The sequence below is a fragment of the Chenopodium quinoa genome, unplaced genomic scaffold (genome assembly GCF_001683475.1).
Source record: "Chenopodium quinoa cultivar QQ74 unplaced genomic scaffold, ASM168347v1, whole genome shotgun sequence".
Taxonomy (NCBI): domain Eukaryota; kingdom Viridiplantae; phylum Streptophyta; class Magnoliopsida; order Caryophyllales; family Amaranthaceae; genus Chenopodium; species Chenopodium quinoa.
Genome location: NW_018745003.1, coordinates 512,983 through 536,672, shown reverse-complemented (window position 1 = coordinate 536,672; position 23,690 = coordinate 512,983). Strand labels below are relative to the sequence as shown.

General features: G+C 33.6%; 2 protein-coding genes across 2 annotated transcripts; one reads left to right on the top strand and one right to left on the bottom strand.

Annotated features, from left to right (window-relative positions):
- Positions 1–5,860: 5,860 nt before the first annotated feature.
- Positions 5,861–14,780, top strand: LOC110707705 (putative ABC transporter B family member 8). Its single transcript, XM_021885741.1, has 9 exons — positions 5,861–6,592; positions 6,824–6,878; positions 7,015–7,193; positions 8,019–8,476; positions 9,893–10,433; positions 10,652–10,831; positions 10,941–12,242; positions 13,011–13,408; positions 14,138–14,780. Exons 1-9 carry the CDS (start codon positions 6,347–6,349, stop codon positions 14,493–14,495), a joined length of 3,717 nt encoding a protein of 1,238 aa, XP_021741433.1. The 5' UTR covers positions 5,861–6,346; the 3' UTR covers positions 14,496–14,780.
- A 64-nt stretch (positions 14,781–14,844) lies between these two features.
- Positions 14,845–18,551, bottom strand: LOC110707706. Its single transcript, XM_021885742.1, has 4 exons — positions 17,491–18,551; positions 16,285–16,412; positions 16,036–16,104; positions 14,845–15,763 (listed from the first exon to the last, which is right to left on the bottom strand). Exons 1-4 carry the CDS (start codon positions 17,551–17,553, stop codon positions 15,685–15,687), a joined length of 339 nt encoding a protein of 112 aa, XP_021741434.1. The 5' UTR covers positions 17,554–18,551; the 3' UTR covers positions 14,845–15,684.
- Between the last annotated feature and the right edge of the window lie 5,139 nt (positions 18,552–23,690).

Here is a 23,690-nt window from a genome sequence, read left to right as displayed (position 1 = left end):
CCTCCTTTTCCTCCATTTCTCTCTATCTAAACATAGTGTTAGTCTTAATTCTGCAACGTAACTATTGTCAGCTAGGGTATATAACTGTATGTATAGTTTATATATACCATATCCTAACAATAGATAGAACAGGAAGGTGATACACATAGATTCAGCATTCATTAAAACACGAGCAGGAGTTAAAGGGTGTTGAAATTTTAGTAAAGCTCTCCATTATAGAAGAAAGAGATGGAAATTCAGCGCTCAAATGCTTTGGTGCCGAAAATTCGTTAAAATTCTCACCTTCCTAATTCGGTTTGTTAAGTTTTTGAGCAACCATTAATGGCTATTGAAGTTGACGATATTCCCCATAAGCCATTAGAATAGGAGCCAAGAATCAGCATCTTCTTGTAATACGTAATAAACTATAGTTAGTGGGGGTACGTATATTTAGTTGATAGTAGAAGATGAATAATACAGAGTACTTACTTTGTATAATTGTGGAAAGTGAGGGGTACATCAATTATACCTATTTTATCAATTAGGAAAATTTGCCAATAGACATTTTGTGAGGGTCCTTGTGTAAAATAATGGAAAATTAAGACCTTAAATTAGCCCGACATTTGCAAATAAACTACAACCTTCTCAAAAGTTAATCAAAAAAATCAATATTTATTGAAATTTACATTATAGTTGAATCGAATGTGATGAATACATTAATATATAACGCTAGAATCTAGATACTACCTTTTCTTTTGTGATTTATATTTAAGAAAACATATAGTCATATTACTTATATAAGATCTTACTAAATTAATATAATACCTATTATCAACTGTTTGTAATATTAAATTTATTTAAATATTAATAATTGAATTTTTACATTGTCAAACATGATATAATAACGCGTCAATTAAAAAAAAAACGGATGAAATATACACTTGATTTAGAGAGACAAAAGTATAGGATCAAAACTTTGAAAGTGACTAATATCATTATTTTGTTATTTTAACTAATATTGGAATCATATTGTAGCTAAACTCGGTATCGTGGGATTTGAAAGTTGAGAATTGAGAACTTTCAAGTCTTTGAAGATGTTGAGTTATGACGCATTTCTCCACTTATCAAACATTGAGTAGGTTCTAATTTATCATATTACATAAACATATTTCATAAAAGCAATAACATCACTTCATCATGTCTGGCCCCGTTTAATGTTCGTTTTGACTATAATGAATCATGGATGTTACATAAATTAGTTAATTTCTTCCCTTTACGTATGCATGGCTTTATTAGATATTCTTTCTATATGGATGGTTTTGAATGTATATCGGGTGTCATTAAGACGTAAATATTATTATTAATTTCGTAAATGGGTGATGATTACATAATTTGAAGTGACTAAACTTATTGTAATAGTGTATGGGCAGAGTTATATCTTATACTAAAAACGCGCATTGTTTTGTAAAATAAAATATATTTTAAGGAAATAGTTTTATAAATGTTTGTTAAAGTGTGACTCGAAATCTAAGTAGGGCTGACTTTGAATACATATATCTCTCAAACTATAAGTTATTTTGAGGTGATTCAAATTGTAGGTGATAGCTTGTTTCAAGAGCTTTCCAACGATAGGTCATATGCCCAATTCCAATAAGAAACGAGAAAGTTATGGTCGTTTTACGAATACCTGACGAAGCTGGAAATTTGCAACGGGGTTGCAAGCTATAGCTCTATGCGAGTGAGCTATAGCTCGGCCCTATGAAGACTTGCGGCAGGCTTGAGCTAGCTTTCGAGCTATAACTCGGTAGTTCGGTTCTTCTAGGATAATTTATGGGATATTTCCTAATATTATATCTTTTCTATGACGGCTATTTGAGTATACTTGGGGAACAATAATTTAGGGTTTTTATTAGGGTTTCCTTGTGTTATAAAAGGACCCTTTAGTTGATATATTAGATCATACATTTTGAGCCATTAGATTTAGGACTCCTTGTATTATTCTCTCAGCTCGTTCTTTCTCCATTATAGTGAAGAAACTCTTGAATCCCTCACCCGTGGATGTAGGTCTAATTTGACCGAACCACGTAAATCCTTATGTTCTTTGTTTATCTTCTTTATTAGTTTTCTCGTTCTTATTTTCATTGACTTGTTCCGCATTAATCAAACACAACTACACCCTTATTTCCTAACAATGTTGCTTTTATTAGTATGCAAAGGTATCTATCACCAAATACACTTTAAATTTGCGTGTGATGGCTTGAATTTATTTTAATGATGCTTTATTCCATTATGTTTGATGGCTTGGATTTTTAAATGATACTTAATTCCATTATGTTTGTTCTATTCTTGTGGTATACCTACCTTAGCTTTTATCCTTCTTTTAATACATCTTTATTTCCCATACCAAAATGTGTTAATTAAGCTTGCCTCACTGACTACCATTTTAGAGCCATAATATTCTTTTCCTATTAGGGAAAAAAAAAATCTAATTGCTTTAAGCGAATGGTGCATGATCATTGTACCTTTTACCATAATATGTCCAAGGAAAAGAATAAGAAATTGGATTTGGAAAAAAGAGCATTTCATCATGACCTTAAAAAATTATATATGTAAACTTCACTGAATTTTTATATACAAGAAAGGTTATTTGAGGTTGTGAATTGATCAATAACATAGAGAGAAGTACCAAAGCGATATATTTTACTCTATACTTGTTCATTGAATTTATAGATGCGATACTCAAACATAGAGCCAAATTTCATGTACATCGTTAGGAAAAAAAAAATCAAGCTTATATGGAGCATATAGTCATATAGATATTGATGGACTAAATCATTTAATTTTGCATCATATATAGTAGAAAAGAAAATTTAATAAAATTTCATACACATTGTTGTTTAGTCTCTTTTTACCTTCACCGTACCATATATATATATATATATATATATATATATATATATATATATATATATATATATATATATATATATATATATATATATATATATATATATAAGAATTAACTAACATCATGAATTTTTTCTTTTCTTTCTTTGAATAAGGTAGGGTTTGGACTTGAGAAAATATATAATATATATTCTTTGTACAATTTTTTTTATGTGAATGTGACGTAACATTGTCTTTTAGGAGGTATTTTATGATATGTGACATCATCACTTTGATCAACATGTATGGTATTAATATAATGTATGAAGTATTCATTTATTAATTTACAAATTCATATCCCGGTTGTATCCTTAAAAAAAGTTGTGCTTACTTTTTTTTCCCCTCGTAAACGGCTTTTTACGTACCAACAACAGTTAGTGGCAAGCAAACAAACCAATGGAACATAGTTTAAGAAATATTAAGCATATATATAATTGAAAAATCTAATTAGCACATGAGCCTAATGATGTAAAATTAATTTTAAAATTCCGTATCACAAGGTAGTTAGAGTGTATACAGTATACTATATAGACTAAGAAATTATTAAGTTAATTGTAGCCATGTAGGTTAAAATCACATTAAAATTAACATAGTCTTATAATCATCTATTTAACTTTGCCCGAGAACTATATATGACAGAATATATGCTTCCTAGAATATCAACATATCGGTCATATCTCACTGTAAAACTTAATTAGGCACTTAACCATAATGAATAACTAATTTTTTTTTTAAAAAATGAATAAACTTACTTAGCACATGGCTAATGTGGTCGGCGGAGTAACTAGAGCGGGTACTATAAGAAAAGTTCAACTTCACAAGGAGGCAATACAATTTGCTATCAAAGTGTACCTATAGATAGAGTGAGCAATAACTCAAGTGGTTAGAGCTTTTCTCTCGGTTTCAGAGATCTTTTTGGGATCGATTCTCACCCCGTCCTTGTGGCTCTCTAAACAACAAAAAAAAGTGTACCTACATAAACATGTTAGAGTATTAAGACGCGACATTGGAGTAATATAATAAAATTAAATAAGATATCATGAATTCATGGTAATTACTAATTAGCCTTTAATATATATATTATTAATGTGATGGCCCTTATTCCTTAATGATGCTTATTTCACTTTTATGCCACTAAATATGCTTTTACTACCACATTGGACCTTAAATTATGTCAATAATCATTGTACTCGCGCAAACAGTTTTGACTTTAGACTACTACTCGTACTATACTCTCCGTTTTATATACTTCGTATTCAATTGTCCTTTTTCAATACACCTTCTGTCACTAAAGAATCGATCCATCTACTTTTCTTGGTTTTCAAAATACAATTAACACCTTTAATATTTTAAAAATATGTATATATTAAAATAAATCTAACAAGATTTTACATAATTATACTATTTCTTATATATCAATGAAAAATACCGATCAAAGATTCTAAAGATACGTGGAGAACCAACACGAGAAATTGTATTTATTTTTTTAAAAAATGGTCTTCTCTAATGATCTTCTCTTGTCATTTTGCATGAAGGTGTCATTAGGTTGATTAGTATTATGCGGAGTAAGTCATGATAAAAGTAATACAGTTCAATTTCTAGCTAAAGCAAGATCAATAATCAGATTTATCATAATCATGATCAACATGAATTTTATATATATTTGTTTAGAAGATACCCCAACTTTAATTTTATGCAAATTAAAGTGGAATAGGACATGCATGAAGATTTCGATCTTGTTGGATAATAGTATAGTAATAGTGAGTATATTCAAATGACTTTTATTGGAGGCTTACAAATGACTTATAATGTCATTGTTTTGCCAGTAAATGTGGATAAAATGACAAAAAAATTAGGTACAAATACAATGACAATTTAATTATTAGTAGTGTTTTTGAAAGTTACAAATAAATTAATGTTTTAAATTGATGAACCAAGTAGTATTATTTGATGCTTTTTTTAACATAAGGAAAACTTTTATGATGAAATAATTAATGATTTATTTTTGTTATTCACACTTGAACTTGGTAGTAATCCAAATGGTATGATGGTGTGAAAAAAGGTTTTTGTTTTTTTATGAGCTCTAATTGGTTGGATTGTCAAGTTTGATATACGTATATGAATAACTAATTATTGAATTAAGCTGATGAACAAATCAAGGTCTATGTTAGGTACAAGTGCGACTATGTGAATAAATTTTTTTGGTTAAGTGTCATATGTTGAAACTTGAAAGATAATGTTAGAAAACTTATAATTTATAATCCGAGTGAGTTACTCTTCAGAAATTTAATATTTGAATAATTGGTCTCTTGTGGAATTGTAGGGCTACTTGAAATCTTGAATTCATAATTGATGGTTTAGCATTTTAGCTGTTAGCACAAATAAATTAAAGAGCATCAGCTTCCATGAGAAGCAGTGGTAGAAAGCTAGATTAATTAACGAAAATAATATTAGTGAATATAGTAATTCTTTTGATGATTAACTAGGATCCAATGAAGATTAGATTAATTGATTATTAATTGATTAGTGATAACCATATTATGAAGTTTGCATGGCATGCCAAATTGCCAAGCTAAGGGATGCGGGTTTAAAATATAATAATACTATTATTAACTAATTATTAAATACGGAGTATATATTAATTAATTAATTATTAAAAGTTAAAGTAAGGCAATAAACGACATGTGATCAAAGTAATGTCATTATACATCTCCCTAATTAAAGCCTCTAAAACATTAAACTAATAGAAAGAGGAACATAACCACCCACAAATGGACATTTTTTAAAAAGAGGCAGCATCACCTTTTTGGGCAAACATGCTTAAATTTTTTCTGTACTTATTTAGTTATTTTTGCCCTTGTTGCAGGGGTGATAAAGTATAAAAAAATTTATTATTTTTTAAGTATCCATAAATTTTATTTTATTGCATCTAAAATAGACTCGTCAATTACAATCCGTCTAAAAAAGATAAAATCCTTATAAATGCAACTTTTTTAGCATGTACCGAACCTAATTACCCAACCTAACCGACCCAATTGACAGGTCTACTTCCCAAAACAATCAACCATATAGCCACAAAGCTTAGAGTCATGATTGACATACTTGTCATTGGAAGCCCCACATAATGCTTAATGCTTGAGTATATAGTTTTGATACAGGTTGTTTTCCTAGAAAGCCCACCTATATATAAGTTGTATATAGTTCCCTTCTTTTTAGCAAATTCATAGCTTATCTAGCTACCCACTCCCCCTTCTCTTTTAATTTTCTCCTTTTTAAGGGGTAATAGCTAACATTGTAGTTGCACTTGCAAATTTGTATTTTGATGAACTAAGATAGCTAGTAGCTAGCTAGCAAACCTTGTACAACAACTCCCAAAAAAAAAAAAATTTGTACAATACATTGATTGTTCTAAAGAATATACATGGAAGAAGATAAAGAAGGAAATCATCGGATGAAGGAAAGAAAATCGAATGGAACAATAATAATATTTCGGTATGCAGATTGGATCGATTATCTCCTAATGATATCGGGTGCCATTGGAGCTATAGGTGATGGAATGTCTACAAATTGCCTCTTAGTGTTTGCTAGCAGGCTTATGAATAGTCTTGGCTTTGGCCAAAACCAAGAGAATAATAATGCAAAGACCTTCATGTCCGATGTTGAAAAGGTACGGTTAGTAGTAATATTATACTTAATTACATATAATATAATATGCTTCATATGTACATATATATATAACTAACATATAGTAAAAAAATATGCATATGGAGGATCTCTAGAATAATTCCAATGGTAAAGATCTTGATCAATTAAATTAAACATGTAATTTATTTATGATAATATATAGTTTAACTTATTTGTTACACTGCATACTAATATTGTTTTTTTGTTATACCAGTGCAGCTTATACTTTGTTTACTTGGGACTAGCAGTCTTTGTATTAGCTTTCATGGGTAAGTAACAAAATTTAACTATTAATTTAAGTACACAATAAACCCTAGCAAATTCATTGAATAAACATATATTGTATATACCTAGCTAGATTTTGTTATGATCTAATTAGTTCATCATGAAAAATGACTCTTGTAGAGGGTTTTTGTTGGAGCAAAACGAGCGAGCGACAAGTGTTGAGGATTCGATACAAGTATCTGGAAGCTGTGCTAAGGCAAGAGGTCGGCTTCTTTGATTCACAAGAAGCTACTACATCTGAGGTTGTGAATAGTATATCCAAAGATACTTCACTCATTCAAGAGGTTTTGAGTGAGAAGGTATGTTTGACATATATCATGGTTATTCTTTTTTTTTTTTTAAAAAGTGTTTTTAAAGTTATCCTTATGTAAACCTTTTTTCTTAATTTTGTCAAACATAGATCACTTTGTCTAATAAGCTTGGATTCTTGGCATAATCACATGGCTGAACAAATGACACTTTATATTGAAACAAAACATGGGAATTTTTTTAAGAAATGGTTTAGTTGAGGCCAATAATTATTGGCCCGGAGTTTAATTACCCCATGTCTGACATAAGTACTTGAGGTGATGTAACACAGAGCGTATTTGTTCTGGACAAATTGTTTTCATTGCTACATTTTGGATTAATACTTTTCTGTTTTTAGATGCTCTCCTTTTCCTTAGTGCTTTGGAGCTGTGCACAATTTCTTTTTCCCTTCCATTATTTTTTTCTTTTTTTTTTCCTTCAAAATGTGTCCATTGCTACATTTGCTAGTGTGTTTCTTTTTTTATTATTATTATTATTATTATTATTATTATTATTATTTTATTATTATAATTAATTTTTTTTGGCTATGGTTCAATCAATTCATAAGTAACCTTTCGTATAAATAGTAATTATTGGACTTAAGTAGATTTGGATCTTTACACCTTTAATTCACAATTTCATAACAAGATCTTTTTGATGGAGCTTATTAATAATAAATTAATAAAAAATCTTACTATGTATGAAGTATATATGTACCAGGAAAGAAAAATATAAAAAATATAGCCCTCAATTTCATTTTAGCTTTAGTTAGATGGAGAATTTGAGCTTGTTGTTTGCTATAAAATTTAACATTTGGTGCTTTTTGAGGGTTTCAGGTGCCAATATTCTTGATGCACTCATCATCATTCTTATCAGGAATTGCATTCTCTGCTTACTTCTCCTGGAGGCTAGCAATAGTAGCCTTTCCAACAGTCATACTCTTACTAATTCCAGGAGTAATCTACGGGAAATACCTTCTAATTTTATCGAAAAAGTCGTATCAAGAATACAGCAAAGCCAACAGCATCATAGGAGAGGCCTTAAGCTCTATCAAAACCGTGTATTCTTTCACTGCTGAGAAGACTATTCTAGAGAAATATGGTCTCATCTTGGACCGAACAATGAAGCTAGGGATTAAGCAAGGGGTCGCGAAAGGGTTGGCTGTTGGAAGCACAGGGCTTGCTTTTGCGATATGGGCATTTATTGCTTGGTATGGAAGTCGATTGGTTATGTACCATGGAGAAACTGGTGGTCGAGTTTATGCTGCTGGTGTTACTTTTATCATGGGAGGAGTGTAAGTATATATTGTTCTTAGTTTAGTACATTATACTTTCCTTGTTTTTTTCTATACTGTTTTTAGTATGCTAATTTAGTTTATGTGTAGTTTATTCATGCATATATATATGTGCATGCTAACTAGTTAATGTAGCAAATGATTTGTGATTAACAAACAATTTATTTATGATTGGCAGTCTTTTGCTTCTTGTTAACCATTAACCTATTTTTGGAAAACTATTGATGAAATTTATATGGTATGGTAATGCTATACTATGATGCATAAGGGTATTGAGCATAATTAAAATTTAACGACACAAATTAAGATGTGATATTGATACAATGCATATATCTAATTAGACAATAAACTCGAAAAGTGTATTCAAAGATAAATAAAGACTTCATAAAATAAGTACCAATATATTTATGAATGCATCTTCTAAATCATGCATCATAGAAAATTGAGTGTCACATGAAAGACGAAGATAGTATCAAATATAACGTTCTTGCAGAATATTCTTGTTGTCTATTAATATTAAGTGTTGTTCTCTGATCTTGATGTGAATCATGTTACATTGATGCCTAATAATGCGTTGGATCTATTGTTGCTTCGATACTTCTTGCTTGATTACATAAAGGTTGTCATTTTTTATCATCTTAATTATTCCTATAAACAAATACTTGATTTAATTTATACTCAATTACTCGTAATGTTTTACTTTTCTATTTATATATCTTCCTTCTAGAATTAATTAATAGTCATTGATAGATTATAAAACATATTCTTGGGCCTCAATCATCAGATTAAGTTTTTGGTTGATGAGTTGGTCCTTTAACATGGTATCAAGAGTTAGCATGATACAAAGATCACGGGTTTGAATCTCATCCATCGGGCTCTTGTGTGAGGGGTTGTGATAGAGTATATATAAAACATATCCCTGGACTTCAACCATGAACTTAAACTTTTGGTTGAATTGGTCCTTTAACGGTCATATATATTAGCATGTTCAAAATAAAAAAAATTAAAAAAAAAAAAAAAAAACTCTTACATATCTAATTTATGTAGTACTGATTTATTGTTAATCCGATTATTTTAATTTGATAACTTAAAATGAGAGACAAGGAGATGATATGTATATATGAACCATATATAATATGAAGGTTTGGTAAAATCATGTACTATTTAACTCTTACTTGTGTAATAATGTTTGACATTATAAGACAACTAATTTTAATTTAGACAAATTATGGGAGCATTTACCTTGAATATGTAATTAATAATCTTTAATTTTTCGCTGTTTAGTATTTAGCATATACCTTAAGAACATAATAATCTATAAATCAATACTTAATTTTGTTTTTGTTGTTGCAAATGCTTGAACATTAAACTAATTTGTTACTTGAATTTTATATGCATAAATGCTAATTGATGCAGAGCACTTGGAAGTGCACTACCAGAAATGAAACACTTCACAGAAGCCTCAGTAGCAGCATCAAGAATATTCGAGAGGATAGACCGGTCTCCATTAATCGATGGTGAGGCTAAGCAAGGCCTAATTCTAGACAAAATTCAAGGGGAGGTACAATTTGAACGCGTTAACTTCACCTACCCTTCTCGCCCTGACACCATCATCCTAAAAGATTTTGACCTCAAAGTCGAAGCAGGGAAGACTGTTGCCCTTGTTGGAGCAAGTGGGAGTGGGAAATCCACTGCTGTTGCGCTACTTCAGAGATTCTATGATGCCAATGAGGGGGTTGTAAGGATTGATGGCATTGATATACGAAGGTTGAAATTGAAATGGATTAGGAGTCAAATGGGACTTGTTAGCCAAGATCATGCTTTGTTTGGTACGTCGATTAAGGACAATATCATGTTTGGTAAGCTTGATGCTACTATGGATGAAGTTATTAGTGCTGCTCAGGCTGCAAATGCGCACAACTTCATTAGACAACTTCCCGAAGGCTATGAAACTAAGGTACATATATATGTTAACGAATGTAATTTATTAATTTTCTTACGTGTACCATATTAATGTTGTGGTATAACATTTTAGTAAGTACGCCTTTTCTTATCTTTTAAAATGTTTGAGACGGCCCTGGTCCTTTAGACCTCATTATATTATTTATTTATTTTTGTTTTTGTTAATGTTATACTCTTGCTTTTTGTTGTATTAATCATGTATCACAATTATAGATTGGTGAAAGAGGAGCACTTATATCCGGAGGTCAAAAGCAAAGAATCGCGATTGCTAGGGCAATTATAAAGAACCCTGTGATTCTTCTCTTGGATGAAGCAACAAGTGCACTAGATTCAGAATCTGAAACTCTAGTTCAAAGCGCCCTCGATCAAGCTTCTCTTGGAAGAACTACTCTGGTACAAAAACTTCATCACTACTTACATAAATACAATAAGCTAGTTTTAAGGATATAGAAGAGTATTATCTAATAAAAATACGTGTTGATTAATTTAATATGATGAGCAGGTAGTTGCACACAAGCTCACCACAGTGAAAAATGCAGATATGATAGCAGTAATCAACAACGGCGAAATCATGGAAACAGGATCACACAAAGACCTTATTAACAAAACTGATGGCCATTATGCAAAGCTAGCAAAAATGCAGAAACAGTTAAGTTGCAATGACATAGACCAAAGTTATGAACCTAGTGCTACTTCTTCTGTTCCTAGGAGTGCAGGAAGGTTGAGCACTGCGCGATCAAGTCCTGCTGTTTTCACTACACCATTACCTGATTTTGAAGACCAAGACTCATCAACAAAATCCCATCTTTCACCATCTTTTACGCGACTTTTTTCCTTGAACTTGCCTGAGTGGAAACAAGGACTAGTTGGAAGTCTCTCTGCAATCGCGTTTGGAGCAGTGCAGCCTACCTATGCCTTAACAATAGGATCAATGATCTCTGCCTTTTTTGTGTCAAATCATGAGGAAATGAAGTCTCGAATCAGAAACTATGTCTTTATTTTCTCACTTCTTTCAATTTTTTCCATCACATTCAACCTTGCTCAACACTCGAGTTTTGCATACATGGGTGAGCGCCTTACCAAGAGAATCCGCCTTAAAATGCTTGAAAAAATTTTGAGTTTCGAGCCTGCTTGGTTCGATGATGAGGAGAACTCGAGTGGAGCACTATGTTCAAGGCTAAGCAATGAGGCTACAATGGTGAAATCCTTAGTAGCTGATAGAGTTTCCCTCTTAGTTCAGACCATTTCGGCTGTAACAATTGCCATGGTAATGGGACTAGTCACAGCATGGAAGCTCGCGCTTGTAATGATCGCAGTTCAACCCATCACCATCCTTTGCTTCTATACAAGAAAAGTTTTACTCTCTAGCATAACAAACAACTTTGTAAAGGCACAAAATCAAAGCACACAAATCGCAGTTGAGGCAGTTTATAACCACAGGATAGTGACTTCTTATGGGTGCGTAGGAAAAGTTCTTGAGTTATTCGATGAGGCACAAAATGAGCCTAGGCGGCAGGGGAGAAGGAAGTCATGGTTAGCCGGGGCCGGTATGGGCTCGGCTCAAGGACTAACATTTATGTGTTGGGCATTGGATTTTTGGTATGGTGGAAAATTGGTTGAAAAGAAAGAGATTTCTGCAGGAGATGTTTTTAAGACTTTCTTTGTGTTAGTGAGTACTGGTAAGGTTATTGCTGAAGCTGGGAGTATGACTTCTGATCTTGCTAAGGGTTCTGCTGCTGTTACTTCCGTTTTTCGAATTCTTGATCGAAATTCCCAGATTTTGGAGTCATCATCAATCTCTCAGGTTAGCAACTGCAATTCTGTTTCTTGTGTAACATCTTTTTTTTTAGCAAATACTACGTAATTAATCAGTTCAGAATGAATATCAGTACATATAAATAGTCGTATAATTGGATGTTTGAGAAAAAAAAATTATCTTTTTATAACAGTAAATTTGTACCGTGACGTTTGTCAAGAGGAATAGGGATAATGAGGATGAGAGGATAGGATAAGGATAGAAAATTAGTAGGTGGGATCAATAAAGATAGTGAATTAATAGGTGGGATAAGGATAAAAATGATATTATCCCTTAATTGTTTTAAAAAAAAAAAAAAAAAATTGCAATAAGTAGTCCCATAAAAAAAATTGCAATAAGTAGTAAAATAAGGGTAAAATTGTCTTTTACTTATTAATTTTTATCCTTAATTCTTATACATACTTCCTCTGTTATATTATAAGTAAAGGATAAGCTCCTATTTTATCCCTATTCCTTTTATATAGGATAACATTTGGAAAATGTATTCTCTCAAACAAATTAAACAAGGGAGAATGAGAGATGTGGGATTTTAAATCTCTATCCCATCAATAATCCCCACAAATAAACAAGCTGAATATATAATTTCAATACTACACAGCTCTTGTAAAGGTTATCTTTGTATATCACGTCATACGTTCATTAGAGATTATATTGGGAAAATGTGTAAACTAATCAGTATTTTTGATTCAATGTATATATGTTCGATCTGTGTAAACTGCATTTAACCAATTTAAAATGTTGTTGTGTAATTTACAGGCAACAAAACTAGAAAAGATCATAGGAAGAATAGAGCTACGGAAGGTGGACTTTGCATACCCAACACGATCCGAGAGCGCGATCCTTCGACAATTCAGCCTAGAAGTGAAGGCGGGAACAAGTGTAGGGCTTGTGGGAAAGAGTGGGTGTGGGAAGTCAACAGTGATAGCCTTAATACAAAGATTTTATGATGTTGATAGAGGAGCAATAAAGGTAGATGGGGTGGATATAAGAGAGTTTGATGTGGTGTGGTATCGAAAACATATGGCCCTTGTTAGCCAAGAACCTATAATTTATTCCGGATCCATTAGGGATAATATTGTTCTTGGTAAGGTTGATGCCACTGAGAATGAAGTTGTTGAAGCCTCTAAAGCTGCTAATGCTCATGAGTTTATTTGGTAAGTAAATTATGTACTTAATTTTATTTTAGTTTTTAGTCTTTTTTATTTTTTTAAATTTCCTTCAATTATTTTTTAAAAAGGGGGTGGGGAAGAGTGGTGTTGGTGGTATTAGTGTCGATTGTGAAACAAATAACCATTTAGTGTCATATTTAACGTGCGTAAACTGGTATTAATTAATACTCGGACTACTAATCCAACCTAATCAAAATCGATCTGGATAACTCATATATGACTTAGACTACTAATTCAATCCAATCCAGTCCAATCCAACTCCTTAGTGTGAGCATAATCATCATTTATCATTTTTTATTTATTTCCTACATAGTCCTTTCTTGATTTATTTTATTTTAATTATGAACCTTAACCAAACCAAAATCATAATGGTTAACTCATATTTATATATGACTCAGACTATGCTGATCCAACCCAATTCTCTAATAAAGATTAGTATGAACACAATCATCATTTATCATTTATGTTTTTATCTATTGGTTTCTTCGGATAGCTCATACTAAAAAATGACTCACACTATTGATCCAACCCCAACTCCCAAACAAAAATTAGTGTGAAAACAATCACCATTTATCAAATCATGTTTTAATTTGCCTTTGATTTCTTTCCTTTCATATGGATTTCTTGATCCATTCCTATTATCCTTGATTGATTTCCTATTAATCTTGATTTAGCTAAACGATAAAACGGACTAATTCATTGATTTGCACACAGCTCCTTAAAAGAAGGATACCAAACCGAATGTGGAGAGAGAGGGGTACAACTATCAGGAGGTCAAAAGCAAAGAATTACTATAGCAAGAGCAATACTCCGAAACCCAATTATTTTGTTACTTGATGAAGCTACTAGTGCTTTGGACATGCAATCTGAGAGGTTAGTCCAAGAAGCCTTGGACCGATTCATGATAGGCCGAACCACCCTCGTGGTTGCTCACCGGCTTAACACTATTAAAAACCTTGACTCCATCACCTTCATCGAGGATGGAAAGGTGGTGGAGCGTGGGACTTACACCCAACTCAAGCACAAGCGTGGAGCTTTCTTCAACCTTGCTAGTCTTCAAAGCCTGAATTAAGGTATGAAAACTAATTGGATTAGGGTAGTATTATGTATTATTTTCACCAAATGAATCATGTTTTATAGTATAAATTTGTATTACTATAATTCTCGATGTATTCTTGAGTTTTGATGGGTCTAAAACTATTAGAAAAACATGTAACACCACAATAGATGTGTTAGGTTTGGTTTTATGCTGACTTAAAACTTAGAAGAGGCCTTCTACTAATTATCATCTTGAAGTCTTTTTCTTGTATACATTTTTTGTAACTAATTAATTGAAACGCATAAGGTACAATCCTTATCGAGGCGCACCCCAATTAATCTCTTTTATAACAAAACGTTTGAGAATATCAAGCTTTTGACGTACATTCATCATCTATTGATTTTTATGAATCATAATATCGATTAAACTATTTTAAAATATATATTTTATAAGAAAATTCTATAAGAGAGAGAGACGATTTACATTGGTTGTAATTCAATGTGTATTTGATACTTGATTAACAATTAGGAGATACACTTATATTTTCCTCAAATTACCCTTAATATTGCATGCAAGAAAAAATTGTATCAAAATGCAATTAAAAACTATTAAAAAAAAAAAAAAACAATATATATTAAGGTATTGCATGTTATTCAATATTAAGAAACATAAATTAAATCTAATTTCATAATAGGATTTCATAATTACTAAGTTCATAAAGTTAAAACCATTCAACATCCCCACAGAAAACAACGAAATTAAATTTATAGATCGCATAGTTCTTAAGTTAATTAAAAACAAAAAAAAAACATCATTCAAATGCAAATATTCTTTCATTACTAAAACTTCTCTAGTTAAGATGCTTCTCATATATGCAAGCCTCAATCACATATATCATCATTGCTGTCAATGCTTTCAACCTCTGCATGATTGTTTGATGCCTCATCTGAAGTACATTCTCTCAGCAAACGTAATATCTAAACACACATAAAGATAAGTTGATAAATGCATAGTCAGTCAACAATAATACAAATAAGTTAAAATTTTGTGAGGGATGTTGAAAATAACCTCAACATAAGGTTCGATTTGCATCTTTAGAGCCTCATGCCCCTCCTTAATTCTAAAAAATGCAGCATATAACCTAATAAATAAAATGTATGGCAAAGAATTATAATCTTCTTCTTTGTTTTGATAAATTTAAAAGTAAGATTAAATTAGACGACTATAACCTGTCATATCTTTTTGCCCTGAAAATGTTGAACATTTCTTCAATGATCGCATTAAACTTTGCCATTCCCATACTGCATATAAGAAAGTAATTTGTCTTATAATGATTACAAACAATAGAAGCATAATTTTCTTAAGTCTCTAAATAATATATTACACTTGGATAAGCTTCATTATTTATAATAAGTGTGGCTCTACATGATTTAGAAAATGACTAATTACTTTGTGAATTTGTAACATTAAATCATAATGGGACCAAATATTTAGGACATGGGGTAAAATAAAAGTTAAAGGCAACAATAAGAATGCATAAGTTTGTAAATATAATTAATAAGTTGTCACTTACGTAGCACTGCCTCCTTTCAGTTTTAGAATCAAACGTTCCACATTTACAAGATCTATGGGTTTGGAGTTTCTGTAAAAAAAAAAAAATATTAATAATTTTACATTAAAATTTGATAAATATACCCATTAAAAATGCAGCAACCAATACATATGAAGGGATGGAGTATATGAAATAATATGAGTAGGTAATGTTTGCAAATTTAAAAAAAGACAAGAAAGCATAAATAAATAAGAAAAGGTTTATAATTACAAGAGTTGTTCCAAATCATTCATGTAGGCTGCTGATGAAGGAAAGTATGCAGTAATGATATTCTCGACAAAATTAGGCTGAGTATCTTCTAGGGACTCCACTTGTAAAAAGAACTCATCCACAATCCCCTGTATGTTAGAACTGGATATTTAATATCTTATAGTAAAGCACATAGACTTGTATTAAATTTAAGCGAGTCTAATTTTGTTTATAAAGCCATAAATTAAAATTCATTATAATACCATTATTTCAAATTCAATTTTCATTAAATGATTTATTAGATCATGAATAAGTTGAAAAATAAAAAACGGTATTGTTAGCTAACTAATAATAGGGAAAAATGAAAAGACCCTTAAGAAAGGCTTAACCTCGATTAAATAAATTACATTGTCACAACATATTTAAATTTATATTATTATAATATATAATTATAGAAAACATATTTGATGCTCTCTCTTCCTCTTTCTCATCTTTTCCTTTTCCTTTCGATCCCCTTCCTTCTAGACATGTTATTTCCGGTCTTTTGTTCTTTATCTCCCAATTTCACTTCACTATTTTTTTATCAAACTTTAAACTCATCATATACTCGTGTGTCGAAATTTTCATCTTTCATCTATCCTTAACAATTAAAAAAATAAAAAATAAAAAAATATAAAATTAAGAAAATAATTTATCCCACAAGCAAAAAACTAGTTTATCCTTTTTATTTCTTTTTTCTTTTTTTGACAACAGCGTAGTTTATCATTAAGAGATTAATTAATTACTTAAAGTTCTTTGGTTGAGGACCTACGACACTCATTTCAATGGTCTTTAAGGTTTTTCAATTGTATTATCTATATATACATCTATTCAAAAAAAAAAATAATCTATATATACATACACCCATTGTTGCAAGTTCTACTGTAATTATTAATTCTTTTTTTTTCGCAAATGTAATGAATTAGTGTCTTTAATATTATTTTTAATTAAGTGAATTATGTATGTATAGGTATTATTTATCACAAATAAACTAAGCAACTTGTTGAAATTTTAATTATAGGCCATCTAGTCCATGCATGTAGAAGTAAATTTTTATCAATAGCCACTGTCAATTCTTGATCTTGAGGAGCCACTTAATTTTGTTATGCAAGTGCACAAACAAAATCACACAACAATTCATAATATAGAAATTTAAAAATCAAATGAACAAAAAGTTAAGAACTGAACCTCGCCAATCAAGAATTGTCTCTTCTCCACTAGTTGTTGGCGCAATTGATCCTTATTATTCATCTTGATTTCAATCAATCTCACAATTAAGGCAGCAAAATGATCAGAGAGAAAATTAGTGAGCTTGGAATGAAAAAGAGCACGCACATTTGAGGGGTTATATATAGTTGTATCAAGATATTAGAGTTGTGAATATGTACAAAACTCATTATTATGGTGGATCGGTTCAGATTCTGTCTGTCAAACCATTTTAATAAATGTTTTCATTTCAGTTTCTGTACATTATATTAATTGAATATCTTATGTGATTGATATCAATTAATTAGAATCATTAAAGCAAAATCCAAACTTCCAACTGATTTATCACCACAAAACTCATGTTTTCATGTTGCCACTCTCACTAAGTAAACACTCCAATTATTATCGGTTAATAAATTAGTCATAGAATAACATGTAATTCAGATCTTTCTAGAAAGAAATATATGACGCAAAAAACAATAACGAACTTTGATATTTGATTTATATCAATGGATTAAAACATTAGAGGGGTAGTAATGCTTATAAAATTGGATCAAATGGCATTCAAGAATATATGCATGAGACACACATTTTGGCTTGGAAAATGTCATTGATCAAAGACATGATTTAGATCAAATGGCATAACCATTATTTAATTGCGGTCTGGCAAGTGATTCTAATAGTCATTTTGAAAACAAATATATTCACCTTAATTAGTGCATACAATACATATTTCACTTTTGTGAACACTAATGCCCCTTCATATAAATTGATTAGAAGCAATAAATGTACATCAAAAGTTTTAATCAAATCTCAAAATCAATTTTCATGTATCGAATTGAATGGAATACCTTAATAATTCATATGTACTTGTAATTAGGGGTGTGAAACTATCCAGAATTAAGGATCGGACTTGGTTATTCCGGTATGGTCCGGTCTTTACTAAACCTTGATTCCAGGTTTTTGATCCAGTTCGGTCTAATCTAAACCTGGAATTTTCAAGTTAATCAGGACCAGTAACCCGGATTTTTAAGAAAAATACAATAGAAAACTTTTAAATTTGTGTTGGAAATTTGCAATAATAAAAGTGATAAATCTATTTTATATATATATTTATTCCCCGTCCCAATGGTCATAATTGTGTTTACTTGAGCTCTACGGAGCTACTTTTATTACTAATATGCGTTTTCTAGTGTTTTTGTAGAGTTGGTATTATTTTATAGGAAATTGCGGATTTGGAGTATTCTCCCAGATTTATTAGAGCCACTACGAGCATTGGAGACGAGACGCATTTTTATGATCATATTCCGGAGCCCAGGATCGTATATGAGAAATCAATCCGGTGATTAAGGGCTCGATGAAGTGAATAGGAGTTTGGGCAAATTGGACTCATGAAGAAGATTAGTTTTGGGCCAAGAAGTGTGAAGCCCAATTGAAAAGAAGAAGAAAAGGGCTGCCAAAGCATCCGCCTGACCGGGCAAAGGCTCGCCCGGAGGCGCGCCCGATCGGGCGCGAGCAAGCATTAATGAAGAAAAAGGCGCGCCCGACCGGGCACGTGTTTTATTTAGGATTTTTATTTTCGTTCCTCTTTTTCTTTATTTAGGATTTTTATTTTCGTTCCTCTTTTTCTTTATTTAGGATTATAGTTTAGTTTAAATACGCTTTGGTTAAGCAAGTTTAAGGGTGTCTTTGACACGGACGACTTTTCTTTACCTTCTTCTCTCTCTCTCTCTTACTTTCTCTCTACTATTATTCTCTCTACACTCCTTGATTTATGCAATTCATTATTTCCTTCAATTTTGGTAACAATTTCTTCCCTCTTTACTTTCAGTAGTTTAATTGCTTTGATTTAATCACGTCTTGTTTAATTATTATGTTTAGCTTAGTTTTATTTATGAGTGAGTAGACTTATTTCTAGGGTTGTGGGGATCCATGAATAATACGAAGGGGTAATTTTTTATTATTTATTATTGATGATTGGTTAATTTCCTATTGATTGATTTAATGCTATGAAATTAGATTAGGCCTGGTTTAATTGTATGAGTCATGCAATATTGATTCGAGATTCGACAGATGAGAAATTATGTTTAGGCTTAGTTTCAATAGGCATGTTAATCTATTAATGGTTAGGTCGAGATTCGAGAGATGAGATTTAATATCAGTAGATTAATTATGTGATTATAATACGTAGCGACAACCCTTTATAATCTGGTTAATTTATGCATTGATAATAGATCCTATGTTTTACCCTGGAGTATTATTTATTGGTGAACCTATACCCTAGATCTTTTTAATATTGATTGTTCCACTATTTCATTTGCTTAGTTCGTTATTAGTTTGATTCCCTCAAACGCAAATTTGGTTACTTAATAATTTAGATTATAATTGTTGATTAGGAATAGAAGAACACTGTTTCCCTGTGGATTCGACCCTACTTCCCTATCTACTTTAGTTAGAGGACTTAGGAACTATTTTTTATTAGGTGATACGACTTGAGCCTGTCAAAAAGTTACGGAGTAAATTTTTAGGGAAGTCAAATCTTTACAATAGTGCAGCCTTTTACTGGTTCTTAAGGTTTAGAAAACTCCAATCCCATTTCTCTTTTCCTTTGCTCCTGTTGTTTCGGGGTTTTTTGGAATCCCTCGGGATACAGATCTTGAATATAGTCGGATGGTCTTGGACACCGACAAGACAACGAATATTCCATTTGACGAAATATTCGCCTTCGACGATCAAGTTAGTGACCCGAAAACGAAGTAATTTAGAGAGAGAAAGTAAAGAGAATTTGGAGCAATTTAATACTCTTGAATGATATATCTTAATCCACCCCTCCCATCATAAATGATTGGGGTATTTATATAGGTGGGAATGTGTTCTACTTTAGGGTTAGTACCCTAAGAAGGTGGGCTCTGATTGGCGGCGCAATCATGTGCTCTTAGGGTTGTCACGTGTATTGGGCCATTTTAGAGCCTTTCTCGGGAATTGGGCCTCCTAATGTAAGGAGGCCTTACTCTCATTCAGGTGCTCTTAGGGTTTCCACGTGTCATCTTCCTATAGGGACACGTATCGCCCTTTTATTGGGTCGTGTGTCACTATGGGATTGGACCACGTGTTGGGGTATTTTTTACCCTAAACATTTGCCCCTCATAAGGGGTGCCTCGTACCATACAAGATGCCTCCTCTGATTATCACTCGTCCGGATGCGTTCGAGTACTAAGCTATCTGAGCAACTTGGTTGGAAGTGGCGGACTAGTACGTCCGCCCAGTTTTTTGGAAAGATCCTTTGGGCAATCTGCCTGGAGTCGTCCGCCCGATTTCATCTTTAAACCTTGGTCTTAAAATTAGGGGGACGAAGGGTGCCGCCTGCAATCAGGTGGGATACTTGGTCTCTAGGTTTTTCGGGCTGTCGGTTCAAATTTGCTGACCTGGCCATTAAATTTAACGTGTCGTTTGGGTGACTATACATCTTCCCGTTTATATAGACGAAACGGTTTTGAATAACCGTTTGAGCTACTAGGTTAAGTTTTTTCAAAAAGAGTCGTTTGAGCTTCTGGGCGGGAAAAGTGTTTTTTACCCTTTTGCCCCCATAAACTTGCCTGTAAATAGGACTTAACTTTGTTACTTTGGAACTTTGCGATTTTAAACAGTAATTAGAGCTTTTAGAGAGAGAAAGTGATTTTCTTCCCCAATCTTCGAGAGCTCCGCCGTGGTCTTGAGTTTCCCGTTCGAGTTTTTGAGTTCTCCGGTCAACCTTTAAGATCTTCAAAAACTTTCAAGGTTTTCTACTCGTACAAAGGTAACCGCCTGCTTTTCTTTACTTCTTTTTTTTCATACTTGTTTTATTTTTAAACACAAACTAGCACAATACTCGGCTTCGTCCGTTTCTCCTCTTGAGGTCGGCCGTTCACCTGGGACTGAGGAGTCTAGAGTAGACGGAGACGATTCCTCCTCTCTTTGGAAAGGGTCCATTTCTAGCGCGTACCAACTCACCCCCACCTACTCTTCTTTGTCCCTGCAGTCGAACATGGCACGTACAAGACAAATGTACGACAAAGATGCCCGAAGTAATCAGGATGGCAACATGGTGGATCCCCTAGTCCCATATAATCCAAGTAATACGGACGGGGAGGACACGAACACCACTGATAGTGGTAGTGCATGCTCCGCAGTAGAAGTGACCGCCTCCTTTTCTGATAGACAAAATCAGCGAGGCACTTCTTCTTCTTCTTCTAGGGAGGCGTCCGGGAAAAATCTGGTACAACGCCTCTTCCAATATACCAGCTCAGTCTTGATGCCATCCGAGTTGCTATCTTCTGAAAGGCATCCATCAGGAAATCGGACAGACGCTAGGTCCGACCGTGTGGAGTCGTCTGACCAAAATCCCCAACAACCCTCAATCCAAACTACCAGGTCGGCCAGGCCTAGAACTGGCATTCACATTGCTGAGCCGATCGACATGCCCTCTCACAGCGCTCCTCCTTCTAGAAATCACGAGGAAGCTGGAGGAAAACAAGATAAGGGCAAGAAACCCTTGGTGCCTGAAGGCACCATTGTCACTGAAGGCGGCCAGGGCTCCAAGGGCGGGAGCTCGCTCGAAGCTGCTGAATTGGACACAGTGTTGTCCTCTGAATTTGGATCGGCTTGGGTCCCTGCACCCCAAGCCGCCGAGGGAGAAGCGGAGAACCCAGATGCCGAGCAGGCAGCCGAGGAGGCCAACGCCGATAATTTTAAGGATCTGTACTCCTGTACAGTCGGCAATGTTGCCTTGGTTTTTCTGCATCTGAACTTTGAGAAGTTCAAAGAGTCCCTCCATCTGGGAAAAGACTACAAAACCGTGGCGCCAACTCGCTCTTACTTAGTGGCCGCCTGGGAGAGCAAGAGGCAGTGGAAGAAATGTTTTAGTGTCTACCGCGCCGCCTTGGAAGTGGGCCTTCGCTTCCCCTTACATTCATTCGTCTAGGCTTTGTTGGACGAATACAACATTGCTATCTTCCAGCTGGTGTTGAACAGCTGGGTAAATATTTTCGACTATCTGGTGACGTGCCTTCAGCAAGGCTTAAATCCGAACGTTCCAGTTATTTATGAAATGCATTCTGTGGTCCTCTTGGATTCTGGGACGGACGGCTAGTTTATCTTGAGCACCCAGAAAGAGTATCTGGTGTCTGGTGGTTTTGAACAGGTCGTCCAAGTAGCGAGACTAGAAGCACCGATTCTACTACATCGAGACCAAGGACGAAGAATTTAATTCGCGGATGAATTGATTCAATGCCAATCCAATTCAACTCAAACGCGGGCAACACAGACCCTCAAAGCCACCTGTCCATCTTGACAACAGCTTTCAACTGGATTATTTCAAAGTCAAGAAGGTAGTTAGGGATGGAAAGACGGTGACCGTGCCATCCAATTGGATCCCCCTGGCGGACTGGCTTAGGAACCCTGTATATGTTGGCCTGCGGCCTATACCGAAACTACCCTCAAGGTAGAACCTTGTGACTTGACCATTCGAATGCTCTTTGCATCTTGAAAATTTTCTAACACTTTCTTCATTTTTCTTCTTTTCAAACGTAGCTCTCGGAATGCTGGATCCCAAACAGAAAGGAGAGACCGACATGTCCGAGCTGAGCTTGATGCGGTACAAACTCCGCCAACAACTGCACGAACAGGCCAAGGAGGTACTGATAGTTTCTTTCTTTCTCTTTTTTTTTATGTGTTGAGCTGGTATGTTGGGAAGGGTATCCTTTGCAGATTTGCTCGGAAATCATCTTTTAACTTCGTTTGCCGAGCTGGTAGGTTGGGAAGGAGCTCCTTCTCAATTTTACTCGAACATTTGTTTCATTCATCATTTTTTTTTACTTTGTTTTGTTCCTTTCAGGCAGCCACTCCTACTCCCCGGACAAAGAGGAAGCACTCGACCTCTGCTTCTAAGGACGACCAGTCGTCCAAAGCTAAGAAGACAACATCCACAAAGACTAAGTCTTCCTCCAGCGCGGCCAAGATCACGCCGCAGGCTGCTCCAAAGCAGTCTAAAGGATGAGTCTGTGGAGCCGCAAACTGAGGCGGTCCACGATGAGTCCGTCTATGTGGGTGAAGAGGGTAAGTCGTCCCCGGCTAAAATGACCGGAAACTCGGCCTCGACTTCGCATGTCGAGGTGATTGATAAATCAGAGTGGCAGAAGGATGCC